General features: G+C 35.8%; 1 protein-coding gene across 4 annotated transcripts in view; it reads left to right on the forward strand.

Annotated features, from left to right (window-relative positions):
* Positions 1-22,935, forward strand: part of pdlim5a (PDZ and LIM domain 5a) — a 56,425-nt gene that overhangs the window by 26,737 nt on the left and 6,753 nt on the right. The window contains exons 4-11 of one of the 4 annotated variants that reach the window (XM_008418502.2): positions 2,798-2,834; positions 4,823-4,845; positions 6,503-6,523; positions 6,648-6,671; positions 6,927-7,099; positions 7,246-7,282; positions 18,587-18,669; positions 21,329-21,530. In XM_008418502.2, the coding sequence (XP_008416724.1) occupies positions 2,798-2,834; positions 4,823-4,845; positions 6,503-6,523; positions 6,648-6,671; positions 6,927-7,099; positions 7,246-7,282; positions 18,587-18,669; positions 21,329-21,530 (600 nt within the window). Of the gene's footprint in view, positions 1-2,797; positions 2,835-3,301; positions 3,739-4,822; positions 4,846-6,502; positions 6,524-6,647; positions 6,672-6,926; positions 7,100-7,245; positions 7,283-18,586; positions 18,670-21,328; positions 21,531-22,935 lie in introns of all 4 variants that reach the window. The other 3 variants (XM_008418503.2, XM_008418501.2, XM_008418505.2) reach the window with 3 other exon arrangements.

A 22,935-nucleotide genomic window follows, 5' to 3' on the forward strand; every position in this document is an offset into this window, starting at 1 on the left:
ATTCTTATTTTAAAAAAATAATAATTTAGTATAATTTTTATTCAACCATAATGTTTGTTTCACAGCTGATACTGATGCACTCAACCTTTTCACATGCACATTCTCACCATGCAAATTTTTGCCCCACCTAACAGTGAGACAGCTCTCCGTTCAAAGGGTCCGGACATCCTGAACCTTTTCTTAACCTTGTACATTTAAAAAGCTGGTGGTGTGTCGAGGTACACGGGCCAAGTAACAACGTCTTCAACAAATATAACAAAATACATAGACAATCTGATAAAAAGCTAAATAAATTACATGTTCTTAAACATTTGGGCTTCTTAAAAAGCATTGAAGTAATATGGTTGCTTATATCTTTTTTTTCTCGAAATAAAGGAGGAGAAAATCCCTGAAGTTGTCAGAATTAAAATTTACAGCTCAGATCAAAATGAAAACAGTAATCAGCATTATCTAAAAACATCCCAATGTTCGCCAAAGGACAGATTTCTTGGGTAATGTTTCTGATGTAGTACAATTTCAAACTCAATTTGCTTTTGTGTAGTGTCGCCTCTAATCAGAAAATATTTATGAAACTCAATACTTAAATTGACACCGAAGGTCATGAGAATATCACTGTGGAAGACTGAGTTTTTTATGTAAAAAAAAAATATACATTTGATACAAATTCTCAAAAGCAAGGAAAAGCCTTTGTGATAACATTAGACTCTGACTTGAATACCTCTTCCACTCTGGTGTATGACGGCAACATATTTCCATGCTGCTGTTTTCCTGTTATAGATGCTTTGTAATTGAGGCAGCAGCTCACTGGGGTGACAGAGTCATATTTATAATCCCTACTTGATACCCCAGTCTTCCCCTTCATACCTCATGTGCCATATATATTTTCATCCCACAACTTGTGCAAGTGAAGGCTGTCCACAGATAAATTGAGTACTAGGTAGACTATTTACAGCATCGTGTGTCCATGGAAACTTGCAGGGATAAAGGTGATGCAGTCTTAGTGAGGCCATATGAAATATAGGGTGTGCTCTGTCAGTCAGCAATGTATTTTAAGCTGCGCATTATTCTGCTTTTAGCCGAGCCTTTATGGCATACACTAATACATTGTCAAAGTGATGTATTCTCACCCCATTTACTTAACTTTGTCTCAACCACAAACTTCATTGTGTTTCATTAGGATTTTATTTGATAGAGCTAAATAAAATGGTGCATGCATGTAAACTGGGAAGAAAGGGACACATGGTTTTCAATGAAAAGTTGTGTGCCTATTTGTTCAGTGCCTTTTAGGCTGCCATCCCAAAATTGAAAACCTGTTAGAGGTGGCAAAGAGACAAGCAAACCATACAACCAGAGTTGCAATGCGACAGTTTAGATCAAATAATGTTTTTTGTGTTGGAATATCCCAGTCGAAGTTCAGACCTAAAGCCAATTGAGAATCCATGGATAGATTTACTGTTTACGTTCACGGATGCTAAAAGCATCGCATTTGACTGAATCTGATCAATTTTCAGACAAAAATGGGTCAAAAAGGTAGTCTCTAAATTACAGCTAAATTGATAGTTATAATGAAATAAAAAAGATTTAGGGATATGACTATATTTGCAAGGTAAATCCCAATAACAAATGTCTCTTAAAATATATGAATGATATAGTCCAGTTGAAATCAATGTTCCTTCATCAACAGTTTTTAATTATTACCCTTTACAGTTAAAGAAAGTAGCTTTTGCTGCAAATGGTGACGTTAATGAAACTTGCATCGCACACAATTTTCCCAGAAGTGTACCTCCTTAAAAACACCATTTCAGAAACATGGTCACAGTATCAGTGCATCGTTGGCGAACCAGCGGGAAACAGGAGTCGAACAGAAAAGGCCAAACAAGTATCTGTATCTGTGGACTAATGTCGTCTTAAGCACAGGCAGAGTGCTGGTTCGTTTACAGAGCTGAAGGACACGGAGCTCCCTGAGAAAGAGTCCAGAGGGGGTTGCTCTGACAGAAATGCAAGGCAGCTGACGTTTGTGTGTCTTCAGTTACAGTTCGGTTCACTTAGCCTTTGAATTTATGGAAACAATTTTTCTTCTTTATTGCAAGTTGAGAAAAGTTATTCATAAGCCATATTTATTTTTGCAAATGTACACACATTACCACTGATGTTTGAATCTAGTCCTGACTGCTGTTGTCTGTTTCAGCATATTATAGCATGTGGTATGTTTAAACAAAGGTTCATTTCAACAGATGACATATGATTTAAATGTTAGGATAGCGTACTAAATCCTTTTGTGATTTGTAAGTAAATGGAGAGTATGAGGGTAAGAATGTTCCTAAAAAAGTCTTTTTTAGGACAAACAGGCATTTACGGTATGAACACAAAGAGTATCAGACTGATGCAGACCTTTGTTGAATGAAAACAGCTGTTTTCAAAAAACTTTGAGCAATGCCACATTTCTCCACTCATGCAACTCATGTTTCACTCTTTGACATGCAGACGCAGCCAGAACCGTTTGGATCCTGTCAGAGCCGATAGAAATTTTTTCACATTGGTTTTAATGCTCACAGCTCAGGTTCAGTTGTAATTCACCGTGACTGCGTTTCTTTTTTAAATTTTTTTCTAAACCCTCAATAACGTCTGAAACTTTGACAGTCTAGTTTCCATCAATATCAGTAAATACTCTGGAAGCACTTCTGTAATTTTACCCAAGCAGAAAAACCTTTTAAGGCGTATTTTGATATGAAAAATAATGACCTGGACAATGATAATAATTTCATCCTTTTTTCTTTTTCTTTTCACTCCTTTACAGGTCCAGTGTTTCTAAGCCCCCTCCAGTGGCACCAAAGGTAATGTAAAATTGTTTTCATGAAATAAGTCAAAACCTTTTCTGCAAAAATACAGTTGCCAAATATGACGATTCTTTAAAAAGTTACATGTGAAAAAAGACACATTGTGCTATTTACATAGATGTCATTTAGGTGAAAACTGATTAGAATAATTATCCTATGAAAAGCTACTGAACACAGTGCCTTGAACTTGTCTTCAAGAGCATCACACCCTTCTGAAACAATGCTGTACATCATTTTTGTTGCATGTCCTCACTTATTTACATTGAACTGTTTGATAAAACACTGATGCTTTCCTAGAACCCAGGCTGATCACATAGCCTGTAGAAACTACTCGATTACTTTTAAAAAGTACATCATTCATTTGTTTTTATTGGACACTAACGCATATGGGAGGCATCCGTGTTTTATGCTTTGATTTAATTCATTTTTGTGTGTATTTGCATGTTCCTTTGTCGTATTGATAGGACAACCGAACAGACCTCATAAAACCAGTAGCCATCAGCCATCCCTCTGTTTCACAACATCCTCAGTCTCAGTGCTCTGCCCCTCACAACAAGACCCCCAGACCTTATGGGGGCTGCAGCTCTGAGGGTGTATACTCTCCTTCACAGTCACCTTTCACCACCTTCATCCCTTCCCCATCCTCTGCTTTCACTCCTGCTTCATCCCACATTGGTCCTGCCCCTCCTCCTCTTCCTCCAGGTCTCCCTTCTCCTTCTTTGATCTCTTACCCGTCCTCTGCATCCTCTTCCTCCTCCCCCCCTGTCCTGGTTGCGCCTCAGCCATCAGTGTATAACACACCGATCAACCTCTACTCAACTGAAAATGCGTGTGAGGTGGCCATGGGGCAAAGGCGGGGCCTGTTGGAGAGTCAGGGAGGAGCCTTACCACAGTTTAATGGGTGAGTGGCAGACTAATCAGATTAATCAATCCATTATTGGTATCCTGTTTTTCTTTTCTTTTTTTTATCTTTCTCCTTGAGAGTCTTAGAACCTGCCACTTAGTTTCTTCCCTAACTGTATCACAGAATTTCTCCACTTTGCCTCTGAATGACTTCAAGCTAAAATATTAACCTTTCGGCATATAAATAAAACTTTAATTCTGACAATGTGATTTTGAAGGCATAGTGAGAAATGGCTCTACATCCTGCGACCTTTTTGTTGAGCATGCTTTAAGCATGCTGTTTAAATAATTAAGAGGAGAAGGATGCAACCTCAGCATTCAGCTTGACACGTCAGAGACCTCAAATACAGCAAAACCGCCTCCCATCACTCTTCATTTACCCTCATCTGCCGTTTTGGTATGTTTGGTTTGTTACTATCATTTTAATTTCTCTGATGGGACAGTGACAAGCACACTTTAGATTTCTAGGATAAAATTAAGAATCATTTGTTTCATTTTCACTTTCCCATTAAGTTTTAGGATTACCACACTTTGCTGTAAGATTTCTGTGTTTTCTAGGCACTTTTGAAAATTGTTAGTGGTTTCTCTTTCTCTGACAGTCTGAAAACACAAATTATTTGCACAAAGTACTGTGAACAAGCTCACACCAAATACCCATACACAGAGAGAGAGAGAGAGAGAGAGAGAGAGAGAGAGATCCTACAGCCCAGTTTACCCAGTCATGTGCTTGATATGTTATGACAAAATAAATTCTCTAAATGGTCAGTATGAGCCTTCATATTTCAAACATTATTCACGAAATAATTAGATATTTTTCCATACTATGCCTGTTTAATCACAGAGACTTCACTCTATCTTGTTTGCAGATTACACCTTTTCTATTTAGTTGCTGGAATTATGTAAACAAGCTGGTGTTCAGCATGCTTTCCTCTTGCCTGCTTGTGTGCATGTTGTGTGATTTGTTTCAGAAGGGAGTCATGAGCAAAAGGTTTCAATTTCTATGTCGATAGACTTGTTCACAAGTATATAATCTATGCTCTCTGTCTTCTCTTTATTTCATCCTTTATTTTTCTGCTTTCCAGAACCCGTCTCGTCCAATCACAAAGTTAGTGTCTGAAGCATGTTGAGTGCTTGCTCTGGTGTTTTTTTTAAGCTGATACTTGTAAATCTCACTGTCTATGCCCGCTTATTTGACTTACTGACGTCTTTTTCTTCGTCTCATCACTATTTGTAGGGTTTGTGTTTGTATTTGAGATTCTGCTTTTGGGCAGTTTGTGAACAACAAATCTTTTTTCACTGAGTCTAAACTAAATAGTGAATAATTCTGATCACAAATGTTTTGTATTTCTGAAATCTTTTCCAACAACAACAAAAAGGTGGTTATTATGTATATAGTGTTTGGTCAGCTACAGAATAATGATAGATTCAGTGTAGTGTAATAAATATTGTGTCCAAAGATCTATATTCCAGACAGAAACTAATAAGTTATTAGTTTTTCTATAATTTGTCACAAAATAAAGGGAAATTGAAAGTCCCCCAAAGTACTATTTATATTTCCAGTTTATCAGTGGAAACCAACTTTGAAATTTTTCAGACCAGCATTGACATAAAAGTTGTATTCTTATTTTAAGCAACTTCTTAAAAAAGGCTAACATTGGAAATTATATTATACTGGTTGGGTGTGTTTAACATTTGGTAGTGGCAGTGACACATTCTCTACTTTAAAGTCTGTTTAAGATTTTTTCTGAAATTCTCACATGCATCTAAAAAAATAACACAAATGTCTTCAAAGATAGATAAGCTGTTTAGCTGGTATTTTCTTGAAGCAAGCTATTGTTTGATTAGCCAGTTGAAATAGTCACCATTCAGTCAGTTTCTGGGGAAAAAAACTGACATTAAATTGCATTTTTGCACTTGTAATTATGAGCGAATTAAAAAAAAAAAAAAACGACACAAATCTGAGTCACAAATACACATTTTATTTCACAGGAGTGCAGAGTTTTCAATTACAACATATTTTAGCCAATAGTTGTGCACATAAATAATTCTTTATCACAATGGATGTGTGTTCAATTAAATATTTGGGGCTACTTACTGCAGAATCTGCACTTGATCAAGCACAGTGTGAATCTTTAGCAGATAGCATACGTACGCGGCATTACCAACCTTCCTGCAGTAATACATTCTAGTATCCACATCACATAACAGAATGCGTTTTATTGACACTCATAAATCAGACTATTCAGTGTGTTGGGAAAGATAGTAAGAGAGGGTGTATTTATAGATGATTGATTGAGACACACTCAGTGTGTATCAATGTGTTGGTTTCTCCTGGGAGTTGATTTACTGACTCTGACAGACATTTCAGTAGCTTGCTGCAAAGCAATACTTTATCCTTACTGTCCATGCACACATGCAAACAAATTGAACGCTGTTATATTTTCAGTTTGCTTTGCACCAGCAAAAGTGAAAAACAGCATATCTTTATAACATTGGATTAAAGATGACTGAACTTCTACCCATACAGACTTATACACTGTTTAAAAGCACCACCATGTGGTTGAAAATAAAACTTAAATATTGCAGGTTTAGAGAACGTAATGTTCTGCTGTTGTGTTGTGCTCATATTGCTATTTGTATTCCACACGGTCATTTTCTTTTTCTCCATGGTCTTGTTTTATATGAACACATTTCCATCAAATACTTGCTCAGAAGTTAATGACTTTCTATTGATTTGTCCTTTTTCTTTGATGCTCCATTAGTGGACCTCAAAATACTTTAAAGTAAGTCTTAACACAATTCAGTTGTTTTTTTATATATATGTAAAAGATATGAAGGCTGCTGTTTTATAGTCTCTTTCCTTTATTTGGACTCTATTTTGCCTTGTTCTTCTGCTTGATTTCCAAGAAAACCTCTGCGTCTGCCTCCAAGGTATCATGCTGGTTTAAAAAGTACACCAAGTCTATTTAACAAAGTGTAACGTGGCCCTTTTCACATTCTAATTAGCTGTGTGAAGCAGTTCCATCTCATCTAGTCATCTAACAAACTTATTTCATCCCATGAAATATGTACTGCTAAAAATGTGGAGTAACCACCACCATAAACGCCAGATGAATGGAAAGATAAATTAGCTTTAAAAGGTACTTTCTGATGTGATCGCTCCCTCATTCGTCTGTCTTTTCTCAGTATTCCCAGGAAACATGTTGTGGACACAGACATCCATTTTTACCATGTGCCTTCTCACGCTGATGCCAGCAGAAAGCGCATAATGGAGGACACAGAGGACTGGCGTCCACGCACGGGCACCACCCAGTCCCGATCTTTCAGGATTCTGGCTCAGATCACAGGCACGGAGAACGGTACAACAGAAATGAAAACTAACCGTTGTATGCATTTTTTTTGTTGAATAAACTATTACTACACATATCTGAATGTAACAAAATTTAATCACCTTTACAGTGCATTTTGGAGGATATTCATTTGATTTAAATAATTTTCCTTCTAGTTCAAAATGAAGAAGCTGATGCATCAAAGAAGACAATGTAAGTGCATCTAAAAAAAGAGTTTCAATTTTGTTGTTTTCTGTGGTTGCTTTGTTGTCATTCACCTTGCTTATTTGAATGTTTAGTATAAAATCTCCATATATGAAGTAAACCAAAAGACTTATACCAACTCTTTGTGACACAATATGTTCAATCAGCTTAAGATGTTAGGCAAAAGCCAAATCTTCATGCTGTGAAGATTTCCAATAATGCCACGTGTGACATTTCGAACGCTTATTTTATGTCGCTCAATATTGATTTTGCACCTATTTGTAATGAATGTGCATATCAGTATTGTTGAAATGTGAATCCGATGGCCTTGCTGTGCTGCATGTTATGTAACTCATGATTGTGTGGTTGAGAATCATGACTCTGCCACAGTTGTGTTGTTGTGTGCCGTGACCTCTTGACCCTCCGTGCTCTTGTTGGTTTGCTGTGACAAATTATTTAAGCTGTTGCTTCCAATTGTCTGTGCTGGTGTGTGGCATCAGTCATAATGCATTTGTTGTTATTGGTGTTTGGTCCTTTTTTATTCCAATAATGAAAGTGGAGATTTTCCGTCTGAATGCTTTTTGACCATCATCAGCTTCCATTGGTAACTGCTGTCATTGCGCTTTCTTTCTGGCATGGGCCTTAATCCATTTCCTTGTAGTTTTGTTGAGAATGATTATTGCCATTTATTCAAGTTCTTCTTTTATGTTTCTTCTGTTGCTCTTCTCTCTCCTTATTTTTTCCTCCCTTTTCCTGCTGTGTTCTGGGTGGCAGAGTGAACAAGAATACCACTCGACTTGTGGTTGGACCCAAGTACAACGAGCTGAGAAACTGGCACCATGGAGTGTCCGCTCGCACCCTGAATGTCCAGTAGACTTTGTGTGTGTATCGGTGTATGTGTGTGTGTGTGTGTGTGTGCGTGTGTGTGGGGGTGTGTGTGTGTGTGTGTGTGTGTGTGTGTGTGTGTGTGTGTGGGGGTGTGTGTGTGTGTGTGTGTGTGTGTGTGTGTGTATCTGTGGGTGTTGGTGGTTGTATGCTGCTGTATTTGTACATCTCTGGGGTGTTTACGTATCTACGTGAGGAAGATTACTAAGATTGGAAAAAAAAAGTGTAATGATACTAAGGAAGTAAAAGAAAATAGTACTGGAATGAGAGCTGGACATGTGAAAGTTTATCTCTCGTGGTTTTGCATCTCTATGGATTTCCTGTTTTCAGTCAGTTTTCAAAGCAGATGGACTTTTCTAATACCTCACCATTCTACTTCGTACCGCTTGTAAGCTTCAGTTAAATAATGCTCCAAAATGAGTTTCATGTGCATTTGATACTGTATGTATACAATCTGATCACTGTCCAAATTAGGCCATATAATGACCCAATAAAAGCATAGGAAAAATATGGAACAAATGAAAAACAAGATGGTGGTATCATGGTCAGAATAAAGTACCCTATCCTGACACGGTAAGGCAGAGAAATCCATACAAAATAGAGTTCAACAAAAGAACCTTTATTTCCTCATGGTTGGATCCAACTAAAACACGTTTGTTAATATATATACATTGTAGGATAAAAAAACATTGTGTCCACAGCTTTTATTAAAAGATGCCTTGTTTGTCTTGAAGCCTATACTTCTTTCTTTAAACACTAAATATCTTTTTTATGACAGACTCAGATCAGATCCATCTTTAATGTTTGATCCATCATCATACTTAGCCCAGAACATAACTTTAGATTGTTTAACCTATTGATCATATCATAAAAGGTAAACAAATCTCTGTTAGAAAAATGTGTCATTTTAGTGAAATGGTTCTGCTTCTGTTTTACTGTTAATTTCCACTTCATTTTTTCACTTCTTGCTTTATCTGTGTCTTTGAACCTGCTTTAACTGTCCATGGTCCTGCAGTTCTGCCAAAGAAATTAAATACATTAAAGAAAGTGTGTTTCAGTATGTAAAAGTATTTATTTTGAACGTTGATAGAAGGTTTTATTGAACGACACTTTGAAGAGTGAGATACAATATCCTTGTATTAAATATGTATACAGCATATCTGAACAAATGACAACTGGTGATGGTCTCTTGAAGGGACTTGGTGTTTTCACGTTGCCTTTTCCTGAGTGATTTAAGTAAGTCATTTTAAAGACAAGTGAACTATGCAGTAACAATACAACCATTTGATATAGCTGTTCTTCTGTCTTTAATCTTATTGTATTTGCAGAGAATGCCACCTTTTATAAAGAAATTAAATATTTTCAAGATCTATAAAAACAATACATCTGCTTTCATCTTAATTTTCTAAATTTAACCTGTACAACTTGTGATATTGCTACTAGAGTGGAATTAAAACTCCGATGCAAGAAATTTGCTCTGTGATTTCACCTGATAGTTCAGAAATGTCTATGGGATTAAAGTGCATTTGTATTATGGTTTTCTGTACACCTGAAAATATGTAAATAAACACAAAACCACTGACTTTGATTGGTTTAATTAAATAAAAATCATTTTAAGGAGATTATTTTTTCATAGTCGTTAAACGCTTTCAGTTGCTGGACTGTTATAAGATGTGTCACCAATTCTAAAATAAAGTTGCAAGGGAAAACGTCTGTAATTTTATCCTGAAGAATAAAATCCTGTAGTAGCTAAGCAATTCATATTGCACAAATTTATAGTCTTTGCACACTCATTGTTTATTTTTTCTTTTGTTTGATGGGTGTGCGAAATAAAGCAGAGTGCTCACAATGAATTTATGTAATAAAGTTTATTATAAACTTTGAACCACACCTCTTCACTCTGTCGACTCCTTGCTCACTCTTATGGATGAGCAGCACGTAAATCTGCATAAAACAATAACTTTACTGCCACCCCACTGCCTTAAACAACACAAGCCTTTTAGACCATCTGCAGTCGCATCTCAGTGAATCAGAATGGTCATTGAAAAATAGTTTTATTTCAGTAATTCAATTCCAGATTTATCACACAGAATGACACATTCGATGTGTTTATTTCTGTTAATTTTGATGATTATGGTTTAAAGCTAATTGAAACCTAAAATTGAGTGTTTCAGAAGATTGTATATGACCATTAAACCAGTTTAAAATACAAAGGATGGCCTTCAGAAGAGTACATCTATTTACTTTATGTACTAAGTAAATGTCTTGTGGCTCTTTTGAGGTGTCAATAAAGCACAGGTGGCTTTGATAGAAGCCTTATGTTTGTCTGCGTTGTCGGGTCTGATGCTTGGCATCTTCCTCTTCCTCCATACATTTTCAAAGTGAAGGATAGGGGTCAGTTGGGACTTAGCACAAGGAATGCAATCGTTTTAGCCCTGGATAAGCCTCAGTCTGGTAAGTTTTGAAACACAAGCTCCTGTTCTAAGTTTTGTCCTGTTAATTTCCAAGAAAACACTGGAATGTGCTTGGTTTCACAGTCCCCTCAAGACTGCAATTGTAACTGTTGCTTTTTCGACCACAGTTTTTCTTCCACTCAACTTTCCATTCATTTATTTGGATAAACCACTCTAAACCACCGGCTTCTTTAGCAATAAATTTTGTAGCTTACTCTCATTTGTGATCATGATGCCTTTAAATGTTTTCTGTAGAAGCACAGAAAAGTCTAAAACATCAAAGACATTTTTAATTGTTTCATGAAATAAGTCAAACAGTAGGAATGAGTGGTAAAGGTCATATTGTGTGTAAGTATACTTTATTTTAACAAAGAAAATAACTTATTGAGATGAAAAGCCTTTTTTCCAAGGCTTTTCATTTCAGTAAGTTGAAATGAAAAGCCAGATCACAGATCAAAAGTGATCTAGTCAAAACAGCAGTATGACACATACAGCCAATAAACTTGCAGAATATTTTGGGCTGCATCTTAAGGGCCCCTCGGTTTTGAAAACGTTTGGTCTGTTTTTCATCTGACAAAATGTTAAAGTGTTTTTCCAAATGTAGCTCTTTCTTGAAGCTCAAAATCAGATATTAGGTGATTAATAATAATTAAGTCATTTTCATTTGACTAGGTGCTTCACCAGCTGGTAATCCAGAGGTTACCACTGCTGTAATCTGCTCGCCCTGGAATATTTTGATAATAAAATAATTTTCCACCTTCATTTCTTTTTTTATAACTCAGATCAGCAGTTTTCTTTGTTTACCACTAGATGGAGGCATACATGTTAAAATGTTTGAGTTTACAATGGCTATGACGGTGGCAACCATCATTTTTAATGCTCAGTGAGAAACTGGTAAAGATAATTGTTTTACACTGACATGGGTCCTGCACAAAAACACATTATTTACAAAATAATAAACGTTTTACATTGATTAAAATATTTTTCTCAGCTGTAGTCATTCTCTAACTTGTCTTTTTTTTTTTTTTTTTTAATTCAGACCTGACTAAGTCATACTGTTGATTTCTTTTTTTTTTTTTTTTTTGCATGCTGTGAAAACAGTAATATTTACGATGGTGATTTTACCCAGACTTGCCTTCTGCTCCCTCCTATATGCCTCCAGTTCCCCCACATGACCTGTCCAACACATGAGCTCTGTTCATAGTAAATAAAGTATGCCAATTCACTGCACTGTTAATGTGGCTTTCACTTTGAAACAATCATCAGTTTTTCAGAGTGTTCTTTGTCAACAGCTTATTCTTTCCTTCACTGTATTAGTTAATACATTATAAATCCCATTCAGATTAATAAAGGCAAATTCCTAAGTCACTTAAGCTTTTCTCCTTTTTGCTGTGTTTTTTTTAAATTATTATTACCGGATGTATGAAAATCTAACTAGCTAACTGGTTCACTAGAATTTTTCACCAAATTTCTCAATTAAAAATGAGAAAAAATATCCTTCCTCTACATTTATAATTTATATTTCTTAAATTGTTTTTGTGTATGTGAAACATAAAAGAAATGTGAAAATTCACTTATTTATTCTTTAAAGCCTACGTTTGACATATTTTGTGCATTCATATTAAGTAGCATGGAAATGAGAATAGTTTCATGAAGAGCAGTGCAAAATATCAAATCAGACTCTCACTAACTATGTTCAAGATTTTGCAGTCGCAAGGGTGTTCTTTGACGCAGTTTTTTTTAAGTTATTACATTTTTGGGGAAAACTCAAATATAGCTAGGCATCCATATAATGTATTGTTCCAGATGGAAGGGCTTTCACTGCCACTGATGCCTAAATCTTACGCTAATTTTGGATACATGAAAAAACGTACAAAATATTTGGGAAATTGTGAAGATAGAAAACAAAGAGAAGATCAAGAAAATATCTGGGATAATTGCAATAATATTGCAGTTGGGTGTTTTTGCAGCCCAGGTTTTAATCTGACCATGGTGGTCTGGTTTCATTTATTTATTTGTTTATCTATTCATACTTTTTTTGACAGATTTAATTAATCAGTTAACTTGTCATGATAAATTCCTTCTTTTTTGAAAAAATAGAGTAAATGAAACAGTATGTTGCAAATGCATAGTTTTGAATGACCAATAAAGTGTTGATATTTTCGATGGTATTAGCCTTTGATTATTAACTTCTCGTTGTTTTTATAAGACACTTCATTAAGTTTAAATGCAGGGCTATTTTTTTTCCCTTTACATAAAATACCTTAACTACTTTCATACATATCCGGAAAGCTGTTAAGTTGAGCGCCTATATTTATCCAACAGCACAAATAATAGCACTGAACATGCCATCCATGACAGTGAAAAGACCATGTTTATTCAAACCAAGCCAGCACCACAAGACACTGGACATGTGTCTGTGTGGCGACAGTTCATTGCTACTATAACATTCTGTGGTCGCTGTAAAACAACTTGGCAGCATCTCAGAGAGATCAGTCATCAGTCGGTGGAAACAACTGGACACCCAGGCCATGAAGCAATAAAAGGTCTGCATGTGTCTGTTGGAATGGGTGTCTGTATAAATAAATGGATGACTTTGTCATAGTATGAGTGTGAATCTCCACACATGGATAGTATAGTGTGCATGTGAGGCCTGAGTTTCATCCAGAGAATATCACGCTGCTAAACTATAGACCATCTGTTGTGTGGCAGAGAGATCTGCTGGACAGCAGTCAGCTGTGTTAATGAAACATTTGTCCAATGCTCGAATGAAACCCACACTTTTATGTGATGCATGAAACAAGTTCTTCTTAGACCTACGATGCACATGTTATTATACATTATGTAAATAACATGACATGAAATCTGCTCTGTTTTCCCTCGTTAAAGTTTCCAACAAAGGTCACCATTTGGCAGCTTTTGGAGTAGTGGAGTTGTTGTATGCTGCTTTGAACGCAGTGGGTCGCAAAACAAAACGACAATGGCCAACAAATCTGTTCGGCTCACTTTCCTCGACTTCCTCTTTAATTATCCCTTGCTGTTGACAGGATTCATATGTGGCCCAGTGAATCCAGATGGTCAGCATTAATTGAGTACAATCAAACCCGAAATAAACATCCCTTCCATGTAAAACACATTCAATTTCAGATGTAATTTGCCTGATTGGAGGAGAATATTAATGTGCTGTCTTGTAATGAGTTCTAATGAATGATGAACTGAGGAACATCTTATTTCCTGTCCTATTTGTCACATGTCATTAACCACTCAATGTGACTAATGGGAATGGAGGTCGTTAAAATGTTGGGGAGGACTGAATAAATAGATCCTTTAATAATATTTTAGTTATTATGGCTTGTTGGGGATGAGGGGTTTTTTTCCCTACAAGAACATTATACTTGATGAGTTGATGCCCATTAATACTGTATTTTCATTCAGATAGAGCTGTGACGTAAGTTAAAACAGATGTAAGTTTGGTTGGTTGATATTTTTGTTGTTTCTTGTGCCAAAGTTTAAATGGAAATCTATCAATCGCCCCAAGAAAAATGTTGAAGTTTACAATATTTGGTTCCTTCTGTTGCAAATTTACTTTATCCTTCACTGTATTTAACAGTGGGAATGAGGTGCTTTTCTACACATTCATCTCCTTTAGAATTTTATTTAAAACATCCTAGTAATGAAAAGGGTCAATTATACCATAACTACTAAGAAGATTCTCAAGGCTTCAAAGAAAATGAGGTCCAGAGCATCTGTTTCACACCTGAGAGGTCGCAAGGCCAAAGGAGAGACATCAAAGGATTTTCAAATGCAATATTACAGACCATTAAGTGCTGCTAGCTGTAGCTTAAAAAGTGGCTGTTGGTGGTGATTTTAAGTTGTATCAAAATACAGAGGAAAAAAATTAGTTGGCTCCATACAGTAAAAGAAAATTAGCTGCATACGGTGCATACAGTAGAATTTGGTGTGATGTAGATTCATTGGCCTCTGTTCCCAGACACATAGAACACAAAATAATTGGGCTTATAATGTAAATGGAAAGATATGTTGTGCAGTCCGATTGTCTCCTTCCAATGGCTGACTACTTAGACTAGGATTGTGCTGCCTATAGACTGATTAGCGGAAATCAATGCTAACACAACAGTCATCTTGGTGCATTTGTCATAATTCATGTCATTGCACTGTAACTCATTTACCCACCACAGCATATTTTGATCAGATAACTCTGACATATTTTATTAGTTAGGGCTCACATGTTCAAAGATTAGATTCTGCTTTAAAACATTTGATTATATCTCGAAGCTTGACATTGTTTTAAATATAAATTTTAACTCCTACATTTAGGATGGTTAAATTTGGCTATATTTACATTCAATTCTAATGCATAGATATATTGGTTTGTAAGTAACTGAATATTACATTAAAAGTCAGCTTGAAATTATCTTACAAATGCTTCTTTTGCATCTGTTAATGTATATTTTTCACATTCATATAAATACTCAACAAACTTTGATAAACTGGACTGTTTCATAAATTCAGCAAGCAGTTAGTGGTAAGCAGGGTACACAGTGGACAGATCGCCAGTCCATCGCAGGGAAACAAAGATATACAAAACAAACAACCATGCACACACATTAACACCTAAGAAATATTTAGAGCCATGCACACACACATGGACATGCACATTAACGTGCACACACACATTAACATTCACACACACATTAACACCTAAGAAATATTTAGAGCAACCAGTTAATCTAACACATATACTTTTGGACTGTGGGAGGAACCAGAACATATGCATGCATGGGAAGAACATCAAACTACATGCAGAAAGATCTTTGGCCTGGATTTGAAGGACATTCTTGCTGCAAGGCAATGGAGCTATCAACTGATCTACTGTGCAGGCCTCAGATAAAACATATTTTTTAATGCTTTAAATAAATGCTTTAACGATAATTTTCAAAATATAACTGACAAATTATCTTTAAATTATGCAAGAGTACATGCAAAGTCCTAACTAAACTAAACCAGATTTCAGGAGAAGAATCTGTACCTCCAAAATAAAGTTTACACCTGCACTTCTAAATAAATGATCAATGTCTCATAGGTGAGATCATTGCAGCACTGTGTTCTAAATTCCAAGTAGATTTGAACCAGTGATTAAAAAGAAAGTTATGGTGTGTGACCTTCAAAATAAAAGTCTTGCTCTTTCAAAGATGAGCATTTGAAAATCCATCCGTCCTTTCATTAGCTTCTGCTTTATCCAGGTTTGGATCACAATGCACAAAAGCAAAAAAATACATGAATGATTTGGACGTCAAAGTGTCTTTGAAACAATTAATTTCTTTGTTCCACTTTGCTCTCAATTCAACTAGTGTAATCTTGGTTATTTTGACTCCATCACTCTTGGTATTTTCTCCTTTACTATTTCTGTCTCACTCACACAAACATTCAGACACAACTCAGTGTAACTATGACTGCAGTTGCCATAACATTTGTCTGCCATGAGTTCCCTAATAATCAGACACGAGGGGAAAAGGTTGTGGTGATCCAACTGTTGGCATCGACCGCAGTTATGTGTTATGGCTGCAATGTGTCTGGAGAGAGTCTGTTAGCCCACCCAAGCTAGTGTGCTGGCATTCGAAAATATACGCATGTAGATAGACATGCGCATATTTCAAATTGTGTCAAAGGGATATAGACATTGTTTTGTAATATAAGGCTTACATATAACATAAATGAAGGAGCATATGTTACCCTGCTTTGTGTTTGAACTCTTCTCATCTTCTGCGTGACACATGTTGTAAAAGTATATTCGGTCTATAAGGCCCTCCTCTTTGTCTGTTGTTGTTGGTCAAACGATTTCACTGGCAGAGTGCGAGAGAGCTCACAGAATGGTTCAACTAAAGAAGGATAGAACTAGAATAAAAACCGTGTCATAAAACGGCACTTTGGTGTGGAAATAGTTAAACTGCTATCTATTATATATGCATGAAATGTTAAGTTGCAAACAAAAATAAATGGAGGAATGTGCATAAAAGACAAACAAAAGATATGAGATGGTATAATTTGTGTGGTCACAAAAGGAATGTATTCTCAAGGCTTTTAATGTTTACTTTGTAATGTGGCAAACAGATTGCAGCTGACTAGATTGAAAAAAGATCCAGCGATGACTCATTTACAGTTTACCAGAAGAGTCCACCAGATGTCTATGCAAATATGACAATTCAAAAACTTACAATTTGTGTTTTTCCAAGACGTACTAAGCAATAACATCACAGATCATCTACTATGATGAGTTGTGGATATTTGGTTCCCATCCACATTTTAATTCTTTGTTTTTAGTAAAATCACATGGACTGCCACATGTTCATAACTCCATATTTTTATATTTATGGTGATTGGAGAAAAAGGCATTTTTTGTGGCTGTACTTCAAGAACCAGAGTCTAATGGTTCTTATAAAGATTTGATGAACCCAAGATGCCACCCTTTGCAGCAGCAGTTTTATAGTGATCTTTGGAGGTTTTATTATGTCTCCCACCCTTTGCAATCCTGCACAGTCTGGATGGTGGAAAGATAAAAGTGGGGCCTTGTCCAGCCTAAAAGCCAGTAGCTAAAACAAATGGGACTTTGTGTCATGTTATATTTATACCCCATGGAAACAGACATTGTGTGTTTTATGAAGTTTACAGAGACTCCAATGAACGTACAACAATAGATAAATAAAGACAACAATAATAAAAAAAGGCTTCAGTCACTTATATTAGGAAAGAAGTATTTGGGAAATCAATAATTGCTATGATTAATATTTTGTTTGAAATTATTTCTTAAAATTAGATTTTTTTTTATTTTGAAAAAATTCAAAGTTTTATTTTGCTGTTATTTAACATTTTGTGTTTGTGCTACTAAAATAAAAGAAACATTTATTCCCAAAACGTGTGACCAGCACTTTACTAAGAACTGAACACAATTTAATTAACCACAAAGACAGACAGAGTGGCAGAGAAACACCTTTTGTGGGCGAAAACAGCTCATTCCTCACATGTAGGTCTAACAGAATTACCCATCCAATAAGGATGGCTTTTGAAGCATAAGTTCTTCAAGGTCAGACTATATTTTTCTTTATCTTAAGAGGGAATATTTGAATATTTGTTAATTATAGAACTCGTAAAAGCAATATCTTAAACCCTACAGTTATTTACCACATATTTGCTTATTTGATTAATTTTGTATAGAGAGCTGAACTGGGACCCTTGTGGTCCTCAAACAGATTCTTGGACCCTTTCTTTAGCTAGTTTTTGGAAATCATATCAACTTAGAACAAAACTATGTGTCGTCAGTCAGCTTTTCAGTTGTCTGCCGTCTATTAAACTGCAAAGTGAGGTTTTTTTCCATTCTTTCAAATAAAGTAAAACAGATTTTGTTTGTATCTGCAGTCCATCATAGGAATATTGTTTTCTCTCCTTCTTAACATCTGACATTTGAACAAAGTTTGTCTCTAATGATGAGTCATTGTAATACATTTAGTTTCCTGTTCATGCATGTTTTGGGTCCATTTTTAAATGGTATAATGTATTATCAGAATTACATAAACTTTTTCCTAACATGTTTATTAACATACCAGCAGAACAAACGTTTGCTTAAAATTAGCCACATAGGAAACATTGGTTAATACAATAGTCATCAGGTAGTTAGGAACTGCAGTGTTTTGAATACAGCTCTCTGTTTTAGCTATCAGCTTTATGATGTATCATTTTAGAGAGTAAAATGTCTGAGATTCTACATGAACCTTTAATTTTCATGTCTTTCTAGCATATGTAAACAATGAAGCAAATCCCGGAAACTATTTGACAACTTACTTAAAGATTTTGGATTTTGAATTGATAGAATCATATTATTGTGGGAATCTCAATTTGATCACAAAACATAGAATGTGGTTTTTAAAAAATTGTGTTCTCTCTTTGTGTTTCTGCACAGTGAGGAGGATGAGGAGTCACAGCTTAACTCCCATGAATCTGCTGTTGTAAAAACTATGATGAAAGGAACTGCTTCAAACCACGGTAAACACCATTTTTATGTAGATAAGATGGACTTATAATTTATGGTTATTCACTTATTCACTCTGTCACAAAGCCGGTAAGTAGCAGTTGCAAATATTGCCAGCTGCCATTATTGCATCCTGTCAAAAATCAGATTTATGGGCCTGATATTAGAGTGTAGAAGTGTGTTGCCCAGTTACCGAGTAGAATTTTAAACAATATGTTCCTTTTAGCTGTTAATACATTATTTTGCTCCTACTGTCAGGGCTACATAAAATTTGTTAAATGGTGCATAAATTATTGTGACAAATCTGTTAGAGCTATTCCAGGTAAGCTGTACCTGTGTTACTTTTACAGACGGCAACGTAATCAACATATTTAAACAACATAAAATCCCTAACAGAAATGGCATGGATCATTCATATAACTTCTGTAATTATGTATATATAGACAATTTAGTTTTTTCCCAGACAAACAAAGTGTTTTCATCTTTGCAAACATACACACAAAAAAAACTCTTGGCTCTCACTTCTAGCCTAATGGGAAACTGCTTTACAGTTGTGAAACCAAATGTTGTTACAGTCAATTTGCGAGGGGGAAAATGACCTTACTTTCCGTAGCTGACGCTCAACATATGTTATGAAATAGGTCATTGCAGTTTGTCTCGTGTTTTTCCTCAGTGGAAAGCCATTAAAAAAATCCACATTGGCCTCTGGCACCCTACTCAATACCACATGCAGTGGCTCTGTTTTGTCAGAAAGATAATATTTATAGAGAGAACCTGTTGGGAGTAATGAAAAAAATGTTTTGGAGGCAAGCTGTGTAAAGCTGAAGAATGTTTTTTGAGTCCTCAACTAGTGTAGTCAGAGTTGATGTTCTGTCCTTTACGTTGTTATTGTACTGATAGAGTATACATAATTTATTTCTAAATGTGAGAAAGTGTTTGCCCCCTTTACAGTCTTGTTTTTTGTCTCTTTTTTTATCATCAAATGACTTTACACATCAGATAAAGGCAACCTCAGTTAAAGCACCACACAGTTTTTGAATTATATGCATTTATTAAGGCTTATGTGGAAAAAGTATTTGACTGGATTTTAAAAAAAGACCTGCTGGTAAAGATTTACAGCTTACTGGTAGAGTCCACCAGATTTTTATTGAATATGGAAATTCATAAACTTTATGATACTTTTTAGTCGTTTCCCAGACAAACAAACCGACAGCATCACAGATCATCTACCACAATTAGCAGTATAATTATGGTAGAGTCTTTGTTCCTAGCAAAATCAACTTGAGTGTCACATGTTTCATAACCCCACATTTTAATGATTGATGGTTGGACAAAAAGTCATTTTTTGTGGCTGTACTTCAAGTACCTAGTGGTCTAATGGTTCTTGTAAAGATCTGATGAACCCAACATGCCACTCTGTGCAGCAGCAGCTTTATAGCAATATTTGTTTTTGTCTGCCAACCCTTGCTATAACGCACAATGTGCATGGTGGGAAGATAAAAGTTACCTTTCCTTAAACCACACATACAAAAACATCTGAACATCTGCACTGTGGAGATGAAAAGCTAAACTCTATGTTTAGCCAGGTGCCCGAGTTTTAGTGTTTTAGCGGCTGTCTCGGTGGTCCATGTGTGACTTTGTGTGCTTTTGGCTGTATGTGTGCATGCACATAAACTTTAGGAATGTGTTAGAAATAAAAATATTCTGTGTGTTTCTAAAGATGGATGTGATTAATTTATGGTTGCGACAACAGTGGTCAGCGAGCAGCGTGCACCTTCATAACACCTGTTGAGTGTGAAGTCAGAGAGGTTAGAGGTCAAATGTCCTACAAATCACACACACAAAAAAACATAAAACATACAGCCAAAGCTTTAGACACCTTGAGGCCTTGCAGTGCAAGAAGATAAAAAGATTGTCATTTTATCTCTGCGGAACGTTACCCGCCTTTCACTGATAACAACATAAGTAAGATTAAATAAGTCTGTAGTAGCTGTAAAGATGGAGCAAAAGTGAACAAGAAAATGTAAAAGTGGCACTGAAAACTAGAGAGATGCAAAAATTAAAATTCTCCCAGGAAGGTGTGGTAACAAATGTAACATTTTTGACCTGCTTGGTGGTCCTTCTTCTATTTCTGGGTCTGATCTCTCCACCAGTTAACCTTGTTGCAGTTTTTTGTAACTTCAAATGTTTTTGTTGTTATTGCAGTAGCAGATTATTTACACACCCATTTAGACATTAACAATTCTAAAAATGCCATTTTAGTTATGTTTGTGTACATATAAAAAGGGATGTATTTTTCATTAAAATTTTACCCTGGCAGTTAAAGCTGGGTCAGTCCCTCAGTCCGCCACTGCATATTAATTTCTTTGATCTGAACCATTATAGTCCAGTTAGTGGTGTATGTTTAGGATTTTGGTCACTTACGAGCAGAATCCTCCATCTATTCTCTTTTTCTTTTATTTTTTGTAATTGTCATTTTCCTTTTCACTTGTTTTGCACTTTGTGTCTGCCACATAAATTCCAAAAAAAATATATTGAAAATGAAGGCTTTAATTTTGACAAAATGTGAAAAGGTTTAAGGTGTTATAGTAGTTCTGCAGGGGATTCTATATATTTGTATATTCTATCTTTAGCAAAGCAACATTTTACTCTGCTTTCCTCCAACTCCTTTAGGACAAAGAGTACAGAGTGGTTTGATCACTCCATCTTTTGGAATGAAGGGTAATGGAAGTGCCAGTGTCCTCAGGGGTCCTGTTCCAGCCCGACCAGTGCCTCAACCCCACCCCAAAGATGAGGACACTCTGGTCCAGATGGCAGAACACATTCCTGCTGGGATGCGAACCCCCATGTGTGCCCACTGCAACATGGTGATCAGGTTAGAAGCTACTGTTGGAACTAATATCAAACGTTTTGCTCACAGATTGAAGAGAAGATTAAAAACTGGTTTATGTTTGTATTCATAAGTAAAAAAAAAAAACTTAGTAAGATTTGAGTTTTTGCCATTGATTGCAAAATAATATTTTCACAAGAATTTCATCTAGAAAACATCAACTGCACCAATAACACTCAAACACTGGGAGTAATATCCATTCATCCGTCCATCCATGGGCTCTGGTTTTACTCTTTTCAAAGCAAAAATATACAAATCCATTACATTTTTTTGTAATGCTAAAACTGTCTATGTTTTAGTGAAGTTTTCTTATTTTGTATAGCCATTTATATCACTGTTGCTGTTCCAAAATTAGTTAAGAGTGCTTGAGGAAAACCATACTTTTGTCTCTATTTTCTTAACTGTATCTTTATGTAGACACTAATTTTTCCATGCCAATTTTCCAACTTTTCAAATGAGAAATTCTGAGAAATTATGTTCCCTAAAATGCTGTCATTCTGATCCTTCGGCCATTGCTGAGCAGAAATCCCCATCCACACTCAATTACACTTCTAATTTTTAGTGTGGTTTATAATTTTCTAAAAAAAGAAAAAGAAAAAACACCAAAAATGCTGCTCAGACCACTTGGTAGTAATTCTGTGTTCCCTGTTTTTTAAAGATGAGAGGCATAATTGGTAACTTGAATGCAAAATACTAACAAAAAATATTCATTAGTACATTATAAGGACTTTTGGAGGAAAAAGGTAAAAAAGACCAGGGATTTTGTTTATAAAGCTGGCATACGCACAAAACGGAGCCTGAAACTTGCACACATTATGTTATGCTATAGCCATAACAGCAAAAACATTTGAGGTGACAAAAAAACAACAATGCTAACTGGTGGAGAGATCAGATCCAGAACTAGAAGAAGGACCACCAATCAGGTCAGAAATTTCATAGATGCAAAAGTTGTGATCTATGAACAAACTTGATCTGGGATTGTGAGGCCATGAAAGAAAGGCCTGACACACATACGCTTGTTTTGGAGACAAGGCCGACACAGATGGTGAGGTGGGAAATTGAAGCCACTCTGCATCGTAATTTCCTCAGACATTTAACTTAAACCATAGATCAACTTTATCATAATTATCCAAAAACGCAGTGCAATAAATGTTTATGATGGTGAGCCATATCTATACATGAGGATGTTTCATAAAAAACAAAATGAACTTCGAGGCAACTTCAATTATAAACTTTTCAAGTGATTTCTCATCATCACATTTGACTTAGCAGACATGCATAAATTGTGAGAAGGTGTGAGGCAATCACAGTGATTGCTGTAATCATCTAAATACCATTGTGACACCTGTGCAATACTGTGTGATAGATGCATCTGCGCTGCTGGAAGACG

Source organism: Poecilia reticulata, linkage group LG9 (genome assembly GCF_000633615.1).
Source record: "Poecilia reticulata strain Guanapo linkage group LG9, Guppy_female_1.0+MT, whole genome shotgun sequence".
In the NCBI taxonomy this organism is placed as follows: Eukaryota; Metazoa; Chordata; class Actinopteri; order Cyprinodontiformes; family Poeciliidae; genus Poecilia; species Poecilia reticulata.